Source organism: Phaseolus vulgaris, chromosome 2 (assembly GCF_000499845.2).
Source record: "Phaseolus vulgaris cultivar G19833 chromosome 2, P. vulgaris v2.0, whole genome shotgun sequence".
Taxonomy (NCBI): domain Eukaryota; kingdom Viridiplantae; phylum Streptophyta; class Magnoliopsida; order Fabales; family Fabaceae; genus Phaseolus; species Phaseolus vulgaris.
Genome location: NC_023758.2, coordinates 39,731,337 through 39,751,341, shown reverse-complemented (window position 1 = coordinate 39,751,341; position 20,005 = coordinate 39,731,337). Strand labels below are relative to the sequence as shown.

General features: G+C 34.0%; 2 protein-coding genes across 2 annotated transcripts; both read left to right on the top strand.

The window, feature by feature from the left end:
- The first annotated feature begins 2,972 nt into the window (after positions 1-2,972).
- LOC137812005 (mitochondrial inner membrane protein OXA1-like) lies at positions 2,973-19,512 on the top strand. Its single transcript, XM_068613877.1, has 10 exons — positions 2,973-3,120; positions 3,472-3,950; positions 4,359-4,449; positions 4,780-4,827; positions 6,900-6,958; positions 15,831-15,906; positions 16,002-16,133; positions 16,272-16,379; positions 17,803-17,857; positions 19,004-19,512. Exons 2-10 carry the CDS (start codon positions 3,490-3,492, stop codon positions 19,258-19,260), a joined length of 1,287 nt encoding a protein of 428 aa, XP_068469978.1. The 5' UTR covers positions 2,973-3,120; positions 3,472-3,489; the 3' UTR covers positions 19,261-19,512.
- LOC137812006 (uncharacterized) lies at positions 11,447-12,704 on the top strand. The gene is made up of 3 exons (XM_068613878.1): positions 11,447-11,573; positions 11,655-12,051; positions 12,138-12,704. Exons 2-3 carry the CDS (start codon positions 11,743-11,745, stop codon positions 12,489-12,491), a joined length of 663 nt encoding a protein of 220 aa, XP_068469979.1. The 5' UTR covers positions 11,447-11,573; positions 11,655-11,742; the 3' UTR covers positions 12,492-12,704.
- Positions 19,513-20,005: the final 493 nt, after the last annotated feature.

Below are 20,005 nucleotides of genomic sequence, written 5' to 3'. Positions count from 1 at the left end.
ATATTTAGTTTTAGGGTGTTGGGCATGATAGTGTGGGTGCGATACACATGATGATCAATGAGGCTTCATCTCCACTCGTGGATGAACACGTTGTTAAAAAGCATGATGTAGATTTGACTGTGGCCATTCACACGTTCGTCATGGTGACTTCATTTACTTAGTTTAGAAAATGGTGAATGTACGAAGGGGAGTATTTTAGTTAAGAAAATAATTAATGGCTTCACTTAGTTAAGATTTGTTGTTAAGAAAATGATGAATGACTTTACTTATTTAGTTAACATTTATTTTGAAAGTTATTTTAAAAATTTAAATTTTTTTTTTAAATTGTTATTAATAGGAATTTTTTGTATTTAAGTTTAGACAATAAAAAGATCATGTTCACTAATGTGAAATCCTATACATGCTCATTAAGAAGCTTTGAAACATGTGTTAAAATATTTGAATAGAACATTATCATATAGATTTATGTATATATAGATTTATGTATATATGGTATACTAATAACATATAAGTTATATAAGAGTTGAGTTTGTATGTGTAGACTATGCAGGGAATGTTGATACCAGAAAGTCAATTTATAGATATGTTTTCACATTGTTTGGAGTTGTACTTTGTTGAAAATCTAGTTTCCAATTAGTGGTGGTTTTATATACTACTCAGATTCAATATATTGTGCTCAATAAAAGGGTGAAGGAGACTTCATGGCTGAAGGGAATGATATGAGAGTTGAGTGTTGTATTGAGACTATGTGATGTTAGATTGTATTTTGTAGAGATATTATTGAGTTTAAGGAGGTCAAGATTGTGAAGGAAACTTAAGAAGACAATTCTGCAAATGTTTTTATAAAGTCATTGCGAAGATTGAGATTCAAACGTTACTTGGAGCGAATTAATTTTTTGTTTGAGAATAAAGAAATTGATGTAAAAGTTATTCTATGATTTGAAGTCAAAGTGAAAATTTGTGTTGTATTGACTTTAAATCATTATTATCTTATGAAAAAACATACAAGACCATTTACTAGAGAGTATCTAGTAATGTTAAGTTTAGTTAGACCATTTATCGTCTACCACTTGCATTAGATTAAATGTACTATATGAACAAAACCTTTTATTATAATATAATTGTTTCCATTAATTCTAATTCTTGTATTTTGTTTGTTGACAATTGTTAAGTTATTCAAGTAAACACATAAATGAGAGTTGGTACATGTCGAAGAAATTTGGGACGGGTGAGTCATGAGACAACCCATATAAGAGTTTTGACACAACATTTAACCAAAAACCTTAATGAGTTTATGGGTATTTCTCCTTATGCATTAATATATTGCTCATCTCCACCCAATTCTCAACTTACACCTGAATCCTAACAGTACTCTTTTGAAGTATGAGTCCTTACCACACATTGCAAACTCTCTTTTAAAATTCAATTGTCCTATCCATGAATCTCTTACCCGCGTAACAATATTCATAGATAATGTCAATTGTTATGTTTTCTAAGTAGACATACAAAAAGTCAATACTTGATCATTTATCCTATTCATAAATGTCTTACTCGTATAACATTTTTTTTTATAGATAATACCAATTATTTTGAGTTGATATATGTAATCAAATAGATTTATTATCAATTAATTATGAATTAATTTATATAAACTCTAAAATTTTATATGAATAATTATAATTTACAAAATGTAGTTGAATAAAACTTCTAAATTTATTAACATTTAACGTTTTAAAACGAGTGAGAATTGAGGTCAAGAACTTCAATTACAATTTTGTTTCTTGGATATTTGCACATTCCAATTCATGTGCTCCATGAAGAAATTAATGTAATAAGTAACACTATCTTCTATAAAAAGAAATTTAATTTATGACCTTTTGGATAGATGGCGATTGAAATGGTGGAATCATGAAAATTATGGGAGAAAGTACATAGTCACATAATATGCATCAAGGGAGTACCAAACAGGATAAGGATTAAAAGAAATCAAACCTAACAAGAAAAGTTGGCCAACACATGATTGAGAAAAACTTGATGGGACAACTTGAAGACATATCCAAATAAATAACAAGCAGATATTGAATTCAAATGGCAACATAATTCCTCAAGTACAACAAGTAACCAAAATGAAAGCAAATTTATTGATAATCCTCCTTTTGATCAAGAATGAAAAAAACACAATAGAAATATAAATGATTTAATTAAAATATTGAATAGAAATTTTTTCTATTGATTTTTTTATATTTTATTTATTATCATTCATTTATTGTTATATAATTAATACTATTTTATTTATTATTATTTGAGTGGCAAGTGAGTATTTGTATGAAGGCAAGTGAGCTGATTTGCATATAAAACCCATTACTATCACCTTTAATTCAGAGAAGAAATGACTTAAAAACCATCTGGATGAAAGAAAACCTCTTAGAATCTTAATTAAGATTTTTATCTATGATGCAAAGACTTATAATTATTCATAATATTATTAAATATGACATAATAGCTCTAAACCATCATCAAATAAAATTATATTAATTAGACTTTTAAAATTAAGCACAAAAAAAAATCAAAATGATTGGATTTAACTCAATGAACTTCCCAGGACAAACTTTAAAACTGCAGACTTGAAATTTCTCAGACCTATTTAGCTTAGCTATGTTAAAATTATTTCCTTATGAAATTTATGTAAATTTAAGGAAAAAATAAAAGACCAGAAAAACTGTGACTTGAAATATTTTTAATGAAGTTTAACCAACTTTTAGCACCCTCCATATCGCGTGCCTCTGTTTTCGATATTTATATATTTATAAAATTGGAGGAGTTAATTAAAATATTAATCACAGGTAAGATAAAACGTGAACAATAAAGTTGCAATTTTATTGTAAAATAAAAAAGAAAAGTAAAAATGCAATTAAATATTTTAAAAACATTATTTGGGGGCAAAACGGTGTCGCTTAGATCGTAGTGTAATTAAATTTGGCGTTGTTTCGAGGAGATTTAAGATCTCCTAAAACCCTTCTTCCGTTCTGTTTGGGACACTGCGTGCTGAGCGGCTCTGCCTCAACCCGAAGGCTGCGCCACCGTCGTACGCCGTCCACCGTCCACCGTCCACCGTCCACCGTCAGTTCCTTTCATCACTTTTGCATTTTCATCTGCGTTCCTTGTCGAAGTTCTGTTTCATTGCTTTCTTCACATTTATTTGATTTTACTCTATGCCTTTACACCGTTTTAACCTTAAAGCAATTAACATAGTTATCGAGGAAGGTGGTTAAGTTGGTTGATATGATAAATAGAAGTACCCGGAAAAATTATTGACACGTGTTCTTTATGTCTACTGTGCGAAATATGCTTAAGGTTTTGCATACTTTATTTGATTGATTCATTGGTACCAGAATTTCGAATCAATCTGAATTACGTGCAGTGTGATTTTTTTATTCTGAACTCAATTTGTTATTTGATGCTGTTTCAAAGAACTGGCCAAGAATACCAATGGCTTACCGGCGTTGCCTTTTGATAAGAGGAAACCTTGTAGATCGGAGGTGCCATCCCTCTTTCAGTTATGTTCTTCATAACGATGAAGGGAGACAGGAAAAGTCTGAGGAAAAATCATCTTCTGCAGGCGTTAGTAATTTCGCCCAAATAAGGTCCTTTGGAAGCTCTCTTAATGGACCATTGGGGTTTTCTGCTCCTTCACGAGATAGATTTTTTTCTCCCTGCACTGGATATGGTTTCTGCCGTTATATGTCGACAGTGAATCAGGGTTCAGATAAGATTGACAGCGACATAATCACTGATGTAGCTGATGTACTCACTGACACTACCATAGACACCATAGCTTCTCAGGCTCCCATTATTAATGAAGTTGCAATTGCTGCCGCCGATTCTTTTTTGCTTGTAAAGGGCTTGCAGTACGTGATAGATGCTGTGCATTCCTACACTGGCTTAAATTGGTGAGTCTGCGTGTGTATGTGCGTCTATATATATCTATACTAAAATAGTCCAGAATTAGTTTCATGCTTGTCAAGTTATCGTTGGTCTATGCTTATACCAGGGATTTGGGTTTTAAGTTTAGATTATCTGTTTAATTATACCTTTCTATGGGCACTGAGTTTCCTTTAATATTTTCTAAATTGATATATCAGCTTATTTTATGTCAGTTCAACATGTAAAGGGAATTTAGGGTTTCAAGATTATGCTACTGTTGGCAAGGTTTTTCTTGCCCTATTTGTAGTATGTGATGTATATTCCGGGATTTGATTATCCAGTGGTTATTCATAATTCATACATAATACATGTAATATTTGGTGGCAAATTGGCTTTCAATGGTTTTTGTTAATCTTATTGCTTCTTTGTTTCAGGTGGGCAGCAATAGTTCTTACAACCCTGTTGATTCGAAGTGCTACAGTTCCACTCTTAATAAATCAACTTAAGGCCACTTCTAAACTTACGGTATATTATGCTTCTCTTAACTTCATCTTTGTTTCTTTCTTAAATAAAGTAATGTCAATTGCCTCTTGCTTGTACCTTCCTCCTGCCCACATCTGATTGTAGTGGACACAATTCAAACATTTGAAGGGAACTGTTTCCCTTAGTTCACTTTCTTTTTGGATTAAGATCTCCTTAACAGGGCTTAGAAGGTTAATTCTAGCTTCATAATTCTGTTCCATCTTTTTTATTCTGTTTTCTGTAAAGGTTCTCAAGCTTTATATATCTATAATGCACTTTTTTTTTATATTCTAATCTATATTGTTACTAAGCTTACTGTTTCACGTATGACAGTTAATGAGGCCTCACTTGGAGGAGATAAAGCAACAGATGGACGGGATGGTAATCTCCAAATATTTTTTATTACTGATGAAATTGCCATGCTATTCTATTGAATATGCAGTGAGCTAATGGGGCCTCACATGTTCTTTTTCCCTTTTTTTCCATAAATTTTATATTTGTTTGAACATTTTAGTTGGTTCATCTATAAGAGTCAAAATAAAAAATTCCACTTAACTAATCTCCTTTGCTCTATACACTAAGCAATGTGACTAAATTCTTTTTCTACAAGATGATTTATATGATATGTTTAACATAAGCCTTTTCATTTGGCTTAAAATTGACTTTAAAATTAAAAATCAAAATAAGAGTTTTACTAGAAAGTTAAAGCTGTTCGACCATCATTACTTTTTTAGCTTGGAAGAGATGAGTCTAGAGTGGGAAAAGAGGGGAGTGTGGAGAGAGACAAGAGAGCAAGGCAAGAGAGAGAGAGTGGGGAGGAGAGACTATAGATAATTGATGGAGCTCATTCCATCATTTTAAGCATGTTCTCTTACATCCTGAACTGGGGTGTAATGTGATGGAATGGTTTTTTTTATTTAATTGTAAATTTATTATTTTAGCCCTTTTCTACTCACAATAGAAGCAAAGCAACTACTACCTAGATTTTGTACACAATGTTTATCTAGTTTCTTCTTGCACAACTGAAGGTATAAAGCTTCTCACACAATTTTTAAATGCAAAAGGCTTCCAGCAGAATGTACTCTGTTTTTTAGAAAAAGGTTTATATAGTATACTGTGCTTTCATTGGTATGAAGTAGATGCAGTGGTCCGGCAAAACTGTACTTTCACAGTTTCAGTTGTGATATAAGCACAAAAATCTAGCATTTGGCAATCGTAATTTTTAGAAGCTGAGAATTCTCAAAACTCAATAAATTCTGTTGGTCCTACCGAAATATAAAAGACCTGTTATTTTAAAGGCACTTTGTCTGTTTCTCGTTTATGTTGTTTGACACCAATCTTATTTTCATGTATCGTGTTTGATAGTTCTACCTTAATTGGCACTGCAAGGAATTGGCCATCATTATGTGTCATGAAAGTTGCACTATTACAACAATAATTTTCTTTTAGTGTATTTATTGATATTTGATTTTCTTTTAGTGTATTTATTGATATTTGATTTTCTTTAAAAGCCAACTCATCTAACGGATTAGTTTCTTCATCACATAAGACTTTAAGAGGTCTCATATTCTTCCAAGAATTTGATGAGGAGATTGGTTAAAAAGAAGAGAAAAATATACTATTGCATATTATTTTTAAGATAAGGGTAATTTAGTAATAGAAAATGATTTATTCATTCATTATCCAAATAGTAAAATGAAAATTTTGTTCCATTTCAACATAATATATCCGAACAATGGAAAGAGATGCTAATTGGAAATTTTACAAGCCGTCCAAAGATGTAACTTAAGCTATGTTTGTCAACATTGACTAATGCTACTGTCTTAATCAGAACTGCTCCAATCAGTGTTGTTACCTCTGTCAAAACATGTCACTCAAATATCTTCTGACACCACCAAATATGTCATTGTTGCTGCCATTGCCACCATCACTTCCCATACCTTGTTGCCACCATTATCATCATGATAACCTTTTTAGCTATGTTTGTTGATATAGCACAGGCCTTGATTGTGATTGTGCACTGAAAAACAATGCATAATAATGAATTCATCTAGATAATAAATGATCTGTATTAAATGAATAAATGCATTTTCAGAACATACATTTTGTTTCTGGAGTTGTTTGTTAGTTTTGATGTTTTAAAAATATGTACTGTTCTATGTAAACACACACACATATATGAATTTATTGTTCAATTGTTGCATATTTATTTATATATTTGTATGTAAGAAGACACTTGATTGCTGGATAATCATTCTTCAATGTTTGCCTGTACCTGTTGATGAATGGCCTTGCAATATATATAAATTTTAATGTCTAAACATGCCGAATATTTATCAACCTTCAAACTTTACTTTATGTGGTATTTTGGTGAAATTTTTATGTTTTGGATTTTATTGCATGTATTATCAAAAACAATTTTCTCTTTGATCACAATAACAACCAATTTTCAGGCTATGGATCCCGTTGCTGTAGCTAAAGGTCAGCAGCAGATGAAGAAGCTATTTAAGGAGTAAGTGGTTTCTTATTTTGCTTCTAAAGACTATCCTTGACATTATTTTCGTGACCTCTTCTATTCGATTCTGGTTTCATTTTTGGTGTATAATGGTTGCACTGTGTTTAGAGCCTAGGACCTCTCTCCCACCTGCACTAGGCCGATCCTCGTGAGTTTCTTTTATTCTGTTCTATAGCTGCTTATAACATTTTTTAAACCACTGAATCTTATGTAATCACTACCCTTGGTGATATAATATTATTAGGCATTAGTGGAGCAATCTTTGTGGTGACTTGTGAACTGAGATGGCCATATCTTAGATCATTAAATAACCAATGTCTATTTTAACTTTTATGAACAACTAATGTTGCTTCACTTATCAACAATTTACATCCGATGGGAAGACAAGTGGTGCCTGATATTTAAACATTTATTTTGCTTAGTGTGATCATTTAATATATGTTTAAGGAGTAAGTGGTTTCTTAATTACTATTCATGTTTAAGAACTAGGACTTAAGTGGTTTCAATGGCTTTTAGGAAACAATGTTTCAAGTTAGGAAGCACATACACTTTTGTAGAATGGCGTCTTGATGTGTTAGATACTTTTAGACACGATAGTTGTTGGACATGTCATATGTCCGACATACCTCTACTGTACCTTTGAGAATAGTGAGTCGCCATGTTGAAACTATTTGGACAGGCTTTTGACTCTCCTTATAACGAGGATTGCTAGTAATTTTGTAATCTGTGTGCACTAAGTACTCTTATTTTATGATGATGAAGAGACATAACAATAAGGAATAAAGTCAATACTTAAATATTTGGTATGATATTTCCCTATCAAATCATATCATATCTCTATTTAATGTAATTAAATCGTATCTTTAACACTTCCTTTCAAGTTGGAGAATATGTCATATGGCCAAACTTGTTACATATGCTATCAACATGAGAGCCTTGAAGTGACTTATTGAACATGTTTGTGAGTTGGTCATTGGAGTTAATGAAGTAAGTGATGATTTCTCCTAGGAGCACCTTCTTCCTCACAAAGTGACAATTAGTCTCTATGTGTTTGATTTGCTCATGGAAAACTGGATTTAATGTAATGTGATAACTTTATTGTTGCATGAGTACCTTGAGTGCCTCCAAGTTTTAAATGCTGGAGGAGTTTCCTAAGCCATGTAATCTCATAAGCAGCCATTACCATGGTAAGATACTCCAACTTCAAAATTGGATCTAGAAACTATTTTCTCCCTCTTGCTATTCCAGGAGATGTAGTTTCTTTCAATGAGAACACAATATCTAGAATTGGATTTGTTAGATTGTGATCTTGCCCAATTAAAGTTGGAGTAACAAACAATTTCGGAATTACTTTTGTCCACATATATTAATCCACGACCTAATGCATTTTTGAGTTATTGAAGCATATCATGACAACTTTCCAATGATTATCACATGGATCCTTCAGGAATTGGCTTACCACACTAACTACAAATGTGGTGTTTGGTCTAGAGACAATGGGTGATTAAGTATTCCTACTGAACGATGATATCTTCTAGGGTCTTTCAGTTTCTCTTCTTGACCTAGAAGAAGCTTCACATTGGGGTTCATAGGGGGTAGATTTAGTGGGGATATTTAAGGCATATTTTCAGTGAGAAATGACAATATCATTGGATGATTGGGCAACATCACTATCGAGGAAGTATGTAAGTGGACCCAAGTCCTTAATTTGGAATTGTTGTGGAAATGAGACTTGAGATGAAGGATTCCAAAAGAATCATTGCCAATGATGATGATATCATCAACATGTACAACAAGATAGAATGGAGGTGACAAACTGATTGATCAACTTTACAGCGTGTCATACCAAACCCAAGCAAAGTGGAGGTGAGATGACCAAACCATGCTTCAATGTATTGTTGGCTTTCAATGCACCCATTGCTACTAGCATTACCTGTTGCCACTTGTGGTCATTCATGACATCACTTGTAAACTTAGGAATAGACACAAAATCCAAAGAAGAGATAAAGGAGTAGTAGGAGGGAAATAAATGGTTGTAATTAAGATTACAAGCATGCTTAGGATTAGGACTACAAGTGGACTAAATACCCGACGAAGTGTTAAAGGAAGTTTAGGTGTAAGTGACAATGGCGGAAGGACACTTGCAACAAGATATGGTGTTGGAGAATTTGTTAGAGGTGGTGCTAATTGAGTCTGTGTCTATTGGGTGGTCAGGAATGACAAGTGATGCGGTAACAGGAGCAACATGTGGGTTTGGAAGTACATGTGGAACCTTTAGGGGAACATCTTCAACAATGGAAGAAAAGAAAGAGGTATGTTCGAAGAATGTAACATCAACATACTAGATATTGTTAAAGTTGTGGAGAGAAACATTTGTAACCCTTCTAGAGACGAGATTAACCTATAAAAATACATTCCAAGGGTTTTCAAGATAGTTTATTTTTACTTGGAGTTAGATCATAGGCAAAACATGTACTCCTAAAGACATATAAGGGAATACCTACTTAGTATTCAAGAGGAAGTAAGGAACTTGATTGTTTAGAATTGATTAGGACATGCAGTTAATGAGAAGGCAAGTAGTAAAAATGGCATCCCCCAAAAACATGGGAGGTTACAATGAAGAATGGTACAAATTGTTTTGACCACGTGATAGTTTTTGCATTTAACACTTGTTTATTATGACCAGTGTTGTCAAGATCGCGAGTTAACTCGCCGATCTTCTGAGTTTATGATCTTTCCAGGCAAAATCGCGTCAAATCGGAGATGGGATCGGACCATCTCTGGATCGGAGCGATCCAGCGATCCAAGGGCTGGATCGGACGATTCATGGGCCCCAGCGATCCATGACGCGGCCCAAATTGAAAACCCTAAATTAATAAAACCCTAATTTTAAAAACTGAAACCCTAATCTGAAACGAAACCCTAATTTTTCTTAACTTGTGCCGCTGATTGTGCTTGTCGCCGTAGCTCTTCTCGTTGACGCCGCCTTCGCGCACCACCGCGTACCACCGCGCACACTCTTGCTCGCCGCCGTCGCCTTCGCGAACGTTGCTTTGCGCCGCCGCCGCCTTCGCGCACCACCGCGAACGCTCCGCTTTCGTGCTCTCTCTGCTTCGCGATCGCTCCGCCTTCGTGCTCTCTTCGCTTCGCGATCGCTCCGCCTTCGTGCTCTCTCCGCTTCGCGATCGCTCCGCCATTGCCTTCCGCTCCGTCACTGCCTTTCGTTAATTTTTGGTGATCATTTATAATGGCTAGTGGAAGAACTGATTCAGCTTGGAAGCACTGTGTGTCTGTTGATGGAAAAACAAGGAACCTAAGGTGTAAATACTGTGATAAAGTACTCACAGGAGGGGTTTACAGATTAAAACATCATTTAGCCGGGACTTCAAAGGATGTGGGGGCATGTGTATCAGTGCCTGAAGATGTTAAAAAATCAATGATGGATACTGTTGTTAATCTGCAGCAAATTTTTTTAAAGAAGTCAATCTCTAGAGAAGAGAGTTCAGTGGGACAGACAGAAAGTGGTATAAAAAGATCAATTGAAGAAGAGATTGGGAACTCATCAAATATTTTCAAGAGAAAAGGATCTCAAAGTACTATTAATGCCATTTTCAAGAAGAATGACAGAGAAGATGCATGTAAAGAGATTGCTCGGTTTTTCTACAATAATGCTATCCCTTTTAATGTAGCAAAGAGTGAAGAATTTAAGAGGATGGTTGAGTTAATTGGTAGACATGGTCCCGGATTAAAGCCACCATCCTATTATGAAATAAGAGTGAAATACTTGAAGCAAGAGGTTGAGAAGACAAATCTGATTGTAGAAGAACATAAACTTTTCTGGAAAAAATATGGATGTACAATAATGACAGATGGCTGGACGGATAGGAAGAGGAGGACTATACTGAATTTTTTGGTAAATAGTCCAAGGGGAACGGTCTTTTTGAAGTCTATTGATGCATCTGATATATGCAAGACAGCTGACAAAATCTTCAAAATGGTGGATGATATTGTTGAAGAGGTTGGGGAAGAAGATGTCATCCAAATTGTAACGGACAATGCAGCAAATTATAAAGCAGCTGGGGAGTTGTTAATGCAAAAGAGGAAAAAGTTGTATTGGACTCCTTGTGCATCCCCATTGCATTGATCTAATGTTGGAAGATTTTGAAAAGAAAATCCCACTCCATCACGACACAATCGCCAATGGGAAGAAGATTACAACCTACATCTACTCCAGAACTGATCTTATCTCCTTGTTGCACAAATATAGTGAAGGAAAAGATTTGATAAGACCAGCCAATACTCGCTTTGCCACCTCTTATCTGACTTTAGGATGCTTGAATGATAATAGAGGATCACTTATTAAGATGTTCACATCCTCAGAGTGGCAATCTAGTCAATTTGCAAAAACTAGAGATGGAGGGTTGGTGGAAAATCTGATAATGGACAAGGGATTTTGGAAAAGCATTTTAAATTGCTTGAGGGGTGCTCTTCCCCTGATTAAAGTGCTGCGCATGGTTGATTCAGATGAGAAACCAGCCATGGGATTTATTTATGAAGAGATGGATAGGGCAAAAGAGAAGATACAAAATCTCTTAAATGGAGTTAGTAAAAGGTAATTTCCCTATATTTGATTTCTAAATTAGATATACAAACTTGTTTTGGAGATTTATTTATTTGTTTTTATCTTATTTAGCTACACTCCCCTTTGAGAAATCATTGATCGGAGATGGGACAACCAATTGCATAGGCCGTTGCATGCTGCGGGCTATTATCTTAATCCCATGTTACACTATCATCCTGACTTTAAAGTTGATTATGAAGTGAAACGTGGAATGTATGAATGTTTGGAGAGGTTGGTGAGAGACCTTGATGTGATGAGTAAAATTGATTTTCAATTAGAGAGTTTCAAGAGCAAGTCTAGATTGTATGGTACTCCCTTAGCTCAACTTGGACTCAAGACCAAAACTCCATCACAATGGTGGGAATCATATGGTGATGAGCATCCAGAACTACAAAGATTTGCAATTAGAGTATTGAGTTTGACTTGTAGTTCATCTGGCTGTGAGCGTAATTGGAGTGCTTTTGAAAGGGTAAGAATTTAGTTCATCTGGCTGTGATTTCATAATTATTTTTTAGATGATCATATGATGTGTTAATTATTTTTATAATTATTTAGGTTCACACTAAGAAAAGAAATCGTTTACACCAAATGACTATGAACGATGTGGTGTTTGTGATGACTAATTCAAGATTGACGAAGAAGAAAGATGTTAGAAAGACAAAAGAATATACGGTTGATGATCTTTCTTCTGATGATGAATGGACTGTGGAGGAAAATGAAACATTACATGGTTTAGATGAAGAAATATTACTTGAAGTTGGAGCTAGTAGAGGAGCAACAATTGAGGTTCCTCCAATTGATGATGATAATGATTTGGAAGTTCCTCCAATTGATGATAATGAAAATGAAGATTTTTTGGAGGATGAAGATGATTATCCTATGATGAATGCGAATGATTTTGTTGGATAGTTTATTTGTATTAAACATTATCTTGAATTTACTTTCTTTTAATTATGTTATGTATTTGAACCGTTTTATGAATTATGAATCTATGTTAAATTATGTTATGTATTGCAACCATTTCATGAATTATGAATGTATTTTTAATTATCTTATGTATAGTAACTCGAATAGTAACTCTTCCGAGTCGAGTTACGATCCCCGAGTTACGAGTTTTTTCTCCCTCTCCGATCCACCTCCAAGTTACGAGTTTGACAACACTGATTATGACACATGGTCACATGATGTCTAATGAAAAATCTCCTGATTTTAGGAATATTGAAATTGGGAAGACAAATATTATTTTTGTATTATTAATTTGTAAAATTTTAATTGATGAGTGAAAGTGATTTTGAATTTCAAAACAATATTTTGTTAGAAAAATCCCATAACAACCGTACACATAATTTATAAATGTAACCAAATGAGAATATCCAAGTGTTGAATAGGCACGATTGAGATCCCAAATATCAGAGTGAACTAATGCAAATATGACACAACACATTTATTGACACAATTACGCAACTTGTACACATGTGTTTACCTAATTGACACAACTCACATGAAAAGGATTTACCATTGAACATCTAAGAAGTAAACACAATTTTTCTCATTTTGGTGCTTTTAAGATGATGCCTAAGAGCAAAGAGGCAGATGAGACTTAAGCAATTGGAGGCTCGACTAAGATCCCAAATATCGGAGTGAACTAATGCAAATGTGACACACCATAACTTGTTCACATATGTTTATGTGATTGAAACAACTCACATGAAAAGAACTTAACATTGGAAAATTTGGGAAGAAATAAACTCAATTTTCTTACATTTTGGTGCTCAAGATGATGTTTAAGAGCAATAGAAGCAAATGAGACTTAGGTAATTGGAGTGAATTAATGCAAATTTGATACAACGCATTTATGGACACTAGTAGCATAATTTGTACATGTGTTTACCTAATTGAAACAACTCATGAAAAGAACTTAACATTGGAAAATTTAGGAAGAACTAAACACAATTTCTCCACATTTAGGTGCTCAAGATGATGTTTAAGAGCAACAAGGGCAAATGTGAATAGGCAATTAGAGGATCGATTGAGATCCCAAATATCAAAGTGAACTAATGCAAAGTGAAACAAGGGCACAAGCCATTGTTTTGTATCAATTTCTTCGTTTTCAGACCTCTGAGGAATCTTCCCCGCTTGAGCCATAGTAAAAGACCTAACCACTTTGCTTGGGTCTTTGTCAAGGGAGAGCCTGCATTGAGTACTAGGTGAAATGGGTTACCACACTCCTATCCATTGATGTCTTGGATGGAGATATTCTTGAAAGTAAACCTTAATTATTGGATAAATGCTTTCTTGCTGCTCCCCTTATTATATAATGATCTACTACACTGCTTTGAATGTCCCTGAATAGATGCACACATTTATTGACACAAGTACCATAACTTGTACACATGTGTTTACCAAATTGACACAATTCACATGGACTTAACATTGGAAAATATAGGTAGAAGTAAGCACAATTTCTCTACCTTCAGGTGCTCATGATGATGTTTAAGAGCAATAGAGGTAGATGAGACATAGGCAGTTGGAGGTGTTAGTTGTATAATCTTCCAGACTCATATTGCTCTAAACATTAGTCCAATGTGTTGATCCTTTGCAAGAATGAAATTATTAACAAACAAGACATAAATATCAATAGTATGGATGAATTTACTAATAGAGATAGAGATTAAATTAAATTGACAACTAGTAACTGTTCCGACCTCAAGTTTGAGAGATAGCATCCTTAGGGTCAATCACTTCATTCGAGGTATTGTCCGCTTTGGAGGTCGGTGCTTCGTCAAAGTTTTGTCCTTAAAAGGCGCCTCAGTGGGTTGGAGGAAGAAAGAGTATATAAACTGCCCTTGGTCTCGACTCCTGAGCAATGATGGGATGGTTGTAAGACAAAGTCAAAAGCATCACTCGATAGTTGTGAAAGAGGATGCAGTATGTTGAATGGTGAGACATCAACTGCTCTTAAACTTGTCGTAGGTAGGAGCAATTAGTCTTAATGAAATCTGATTTCGAATTGCAACAAGGTTAGATGTTAGTCCAACAAAAGCAACAAGTTAGGAATTATCCACATTGGTTGTGAAATGTCTATGCATCTTTATAAAGGGCATAAGAGTGGAACAATCCAATGAGGCAATTAGGGATGGTAGTTGGCTGTTCTTGTTAGTTTTTCACATGTTAGGAGGGGGACATTGGTGAAGGTCACATCAAAGTCAACTGAAGTGGGAGTAGCCATTAAACACACAATATTGTTAAAAAAAAGGAAAGAGTTGGATTCACGAACAACCACAAAAAACCATGTTAATCTAAATACAACCAAAGAGCCACAAAACAAAGTCATTGGAAGTGGAGGAGCTTGGTGGAAGAGTTGTCAAAGGAAGGCCCCCTTCGAAAGAGAAGTAGCGTGTCGGGGACAAAACTGGTCATTGGAGGATGTCAATTCTGGTTGTGTGGCAGCGTCAGTGGTGGTTCACGTCGAAGAAGATAGTGGGACATTGGACAATGGCAAGCCACTATGTGGGGGGCAAAGTAAAGGAAGGTGAAAAACCTAGAAATTTGATACCATGTATAGAAGGTAGTTGGTAATTGTAAATACATGAGTACTCTTATTTATAATAAAGAATGGATACAATAATAAGAAACATTAGCTATGTGCCATGTCCTATATTTTGGATATTAGCTATCTCTTGGTGTTTGTCTCGTGTTTGTGTTGAAGTTGGGGCTTCATATCTCATATACCACTTTGACACATCTTGGACTCCTATTCAATTGACTTCAGCATGAGTAGAGAAAGTAAACTGACACCTACAATGCTCATGACTTCCTAGACATTAGTATCATAAAAACATAAAAGCAAATTAAAAGAAAATAACTTGTTTTATAAATAATGCAAGACTTGAAGCTTGTTTTGAGGTTTATGTCCACAAAACATAACTAGTTATTTTAACTATAAAGAGATATGTTTCTTAGAATTCTATTGAAAGTTGTTATTATAGAAAAATGTGAAACTTAGTTTGTTTTTATAGTGTTAATTATGTAAATCTTAATTCTCATTTGAAATTTTGTGTTAATTACACACACACATAGAGAGAGTGTGTGTATGCATGAAAGGTGTCATATATATTAAACATTAGCCATGTTTTATGTCAGTTTTGGAGTCAGTGCTCCATAGGTTTCGAGTATAAGTCAAACTTCTCAGTTTGTGGATATTTTGTTTGACTAAACATTTTCTTCCTTTGGTTTTGACAATTGCAGATATGGTGTGAGCCCTTTTACTCCATTGAAAGGACTCTTTATTCAAGGCCCTATTTTTGTTAGTTTTTTTCTTGCGGTAAGCTGTTTCAATTTAATATTTTACTTAGTTGCAAGAGTCTGAAGAGCTTTTATATTGTTTCTATCCGTTCTCATTTTTGTGTTTCAAGATAGATATCAAATATGGCTGAAAAAGTGCCTTCATTCAAGCATGGCGGAGCTTATTGGTTTACTGATCTCTCAACTCCAGATACCTTGTACGTTCTTCCAGTTTTGACTGCATTGTCATTCTTAATAACGGTAGAGGTAAGCATTTTTGCTTCAGAAACTTTCTACTTTGTAATAATTCTTTCTAGATTGACTTTCATCATTCATGATTAAATGTTTTTTGAGTCTGATACATTAATTCCAATTTGGACTAATTGATTTCATACTGTCTCTTAGTGTAATATGCAAGAAGGGATGGAAGGAAATCCTGTGGCTAGCACCATGAAAAATGTCTCCAGGGGTCTTGCGGTTCTTACAGTTCCTTTCACCATGGGATTTCCGAAGGTAAACTATCCTAGCTTAGTTTTTTTTTTCAGAAGAACACCTGTCCTTTGCTTACACTTGCTTTTGCATTTGAAATAATTGTTGGATGAACTTGGAAAGAAACAGTAGTTCTGTCTGAAGTTTCAGTATAAATTGCTATATACAATGCAGAGAATGAATGATACATGTGTGAAACCATTTCAGAAAAACGAGAGCAAACAAATTATTAAATAGAGTGCTTTTGGTTGCTCCTTCATTTTTTGGTAAACCACATAAATTTAGTTGACTTTTCAATTCTTTTTTATGAAAATTAGTTAAAGAAAAGCAGAAAGGTAAACATAGCAAATTGCTTTATTGTTGTACGTTTCATATGGGTAATATGGAATTGCACTGTTTCATCCAAGCTTTTCACAACTTAAAGTCACATGTAGTTAATCACATGATCTGAATTGCTGACTTGTCCAATTGAATTAGATTTGTGATTCTAACCAAGGTCCCGTTTTGGGTGGCTGTGAGTTAGTTTTTTATTCAAACTTTATTTCTAAGCAACCCCAGTTGACAAAAAAGGGGTAATTTGAAAACCATTTTACCTTTCTTTTCAAAACAGAAAAAAAAATTTCAATTGAGTTTTAAGTTTTGTGAAACCTCTACGTTTAACCTAGCCTCCTATCTGCCTTTGCTGGGTAACCCTCTCTTCCTCCTTGTTGCCTCTCTATTGTATGATTTCTCCTCTACGTAATAGGTTTGTCTTCCTCTCTCTCCATTCCCCTCTTTCTTTCCCCATCTTTTTTGTTCTTCTCTCTTTGTGTCTGGTGCATAAAACCATGACTAAATTATCAAACAGAAACTTCTCTCTTTCTATGTTGTCTGGGACTACAAATATAGTTTCTTGGTTTCTGTGAGTTTCAGTCCTTGTTGTTTTAAGGGTGTTTCTCTTTCCTGGATCTCCAAAGGTTTTTCTTTTCCTCCCTTATTGTGTTCTTGGTCACTCAATTATTATTATTTTATCAGAAAGGCAGGTCATAATAATCAGAAAATTTAATGTTTGAATTATATTCGGAAACCTAACAAATATTTTGTATTGACTAAGCAGAATCATTCTATTTGACTCTGAAAACTTAGAAAATGCTCTTTTTTAATTTGAAAAGAGATGCCTTAATATTTATAAAATTTAATTTTTAATTTACTTTAAATTGAAGGGTATCTTTGGCAATCAAAGGTTTGCGACCCATGCCTTGTATATGCTATAGATGTAGATATTGATTTTCTACATTCCATCCACATGTTCTAGGTTTATGCGCTTATTTTGTTTGTAATATCTAAATGATGTTTAGCTAATTGAGAAAGAAATGAGAGATTGCCAGTTTTCTCTTTACCGCTTCATGTTCGCTTTCATTTGTCATTCCATGTAGTTTTGAATTCGTGTTTCTTTATAATTGTGCAGGCAATATTCTGTTACTGGGTTACGTCAAATTTGTTTTCACTTGTATATGGACTTGGTAAGGCTCTTGAACATTTTTATGTGCAATCTTACTGTCTTTTTCCTATTTTCACCACTTAAATAGGCAGAAACCTGAATTTCTTGAAATGCATATTGCTTTGGGCCTTGATTCTACCATGGGAATCATGATTGCATTTATGTAGGCTAGAATGTATAGTGCACGTAATTGAAAAATCCATGGCTCCATAATCTTGGTATTCTTTTTGAGTGCTTTTCTCTGTATCCATGATGATTCAAAACAATCCAAGATGCACTTACAAGTTACCGTATTGCACTCTTAGTTTTACTAATTGATCTAATGTTTTAAACATATCAATGAAGTTGAATGCCTCTTACAATCTTATGTTACCTGACTGACTTTCATTTAGTTGTTAGTCCCTTCTAGTAAATCTGCTTGCTTCATGACCTACACCAAAATGATCATAATTCCAGTCAAAATTATCATCCTACAAAACAATGATCTCATTAGGGTTATGTTTTGTTCTCTCAATCTTTAGACTTTTCAGAGTATTTCTATCCTCTGTTTTAGTCATTACGTATTTATTTATTTGCATTTAATTTCAAAACACATGCATAACTTGCATACCATTTTGTCTGGAATATTTTCTCTAGGTTGTCAATATTATGGTCTTTTTTATTGTAATAATATTTAGTTCCCTTATTATTACCCCTAGGATAATTTACTTAATCCAAATTGTAGGATCAAGAACAAGATTAGTTTATCTAGTAGATAGCATCTTACCTGTGCGTATCGGTACACTTACTGTAAATCATTCAGCTTGGTCTAGATTCTGTTCATGTTATTGGTTGGACTGGAATTAGAGGACTAAAATTTTATTTGAAAAGGAGTAAATTTGACATAGATTTAATTCTGTAGTCATGGAACATGCTGTCAAAATTTCCTTATATTCGAATGGTGAGATTTAACGATTAAATTCATGTCATTTTTCTATGATGATGAAATTATTCCCCCGATGGGTGGGTTTAAGCTGAGTTAAAAAAAAAAAAAAAACTAGAGGACCAAAATTCTCTTAACAAATAGATCTGTTTTTCCTCTCTGAACTGTATAAAACAAACACAATGCGATCCTTTTTATGCACTTTGTTTTTTTTTTCTAATCCCTATTTGTTCTCTTATTTTACAGCTCTTAAAGTTCCTGGTGTAAAGAAAACATTGGGTATTCCTGAAATACCTGTTACAGTCCCCACCAGTGGTCCGCAATCGCCCTTTTCTATATTTCCCGCTCTAAAACAAGCTACCTCCGCAACAAGTGAGTCAAGCTCAGTAATACGTGATGAACCTTTAAAACATTCAAATACAAGGATATCTTCTTCTTCTGTTATTAGTCAAAGGCTTAGAAGTTTAGAGAAACAAGTGAAAGGAAGAAAGACAAACAAGTGAGGAGAATTTACTTTGTCTAAATTAGGTATGGAGCAATTGTGCTCAGATTTTGGTTATATTTTATTTATCCCGGGATGAGGGGGAAATTAGTTCAAACATTGATTGCTAATAATTTTGCTTAGGGATTTGCCTATCGCGTAGTCTACACTCAATTCAAGGCTTTCTAAATTCTCGTGTAAAAGCTAAGTCGCTATGGGCTTTATGTATTTGACATCTGTTATAGTAAAAGTGTGATTATTTTTTATTGGGAAATTTTACAATTATTTTTTATTGGGAAATTTGGCAATTATTTTTTATTGGGAAATTTGGCAATTATTTTTTATTCTACATTTTGTATTTTCTTTCAGACATCGTAAATGCCGCACAGAATATTCAAGCTTGACGAAGAAATATGAAGAATGTTGTGTTGTGAACATAATAGTATAACAAGAATAATAGTCTTAATTTTAACGTCTATTTAAGTTTTTTATACGCAGAAAAGTGAACACAAGTGGGAATGTGAAGGAAATTTTGCTGATATGTCGGTTTTCTAATTATCAAAGCTATTGAAATACTCAAATTAGAAAAATGAAAGGTTTGGGATAGAGAAAACGGCGAGTGATACTCTAAACTATATTCTCACTGTGAGGAAGGGAGACTGCCAATTTGAGTTTGTAACTATATTTCTAATTATATAATTTAAAATATGAATCTGGATTATATAAGTTGGAATAAGGTGTTATAGTAGAGTATTCCAACTAGTTTA

Excerpts from the sequence above, each read along its gene's own strand:
- LOC137812005 (XM_068613877.1), top strand. The coding sequence starts at position 3,490 with ATGGCTTACCGGCGTTGCCTTTTGATAAGAGGAAACCTTGTAGATCGG. Across the intron at positions 4,450-4,779 it reads AGGCCACTTCTAAACTTACG|TTAATGAGGCCTCACTTGGA; the intron begins GTATATTATGCT and ends CACGTATGACAG. Across the intron at positions 16,380-17,802 it reads TCACCATGGGATTTCCGAAG|GCAATATTCTGTTACTGGGT; the intron begins GTAAACTATCCT and ends ATAATTGTGCAG.
- LOC137812006 (XM_068613878.1), top strand. The coding sequence starts at position 11,743 with ATGTTACACTATCATCCTGACTTTAAAGTTGATTATGAAGTGAAACGT. Across the intron at positions 12,052-12,137 it reads ATTGGAGTGCTTTTGAAAGG|GTTCACACTAAGAAAAGAAA; the intron begins GTAAGAATTTAG and ends ATAATTATTTAG.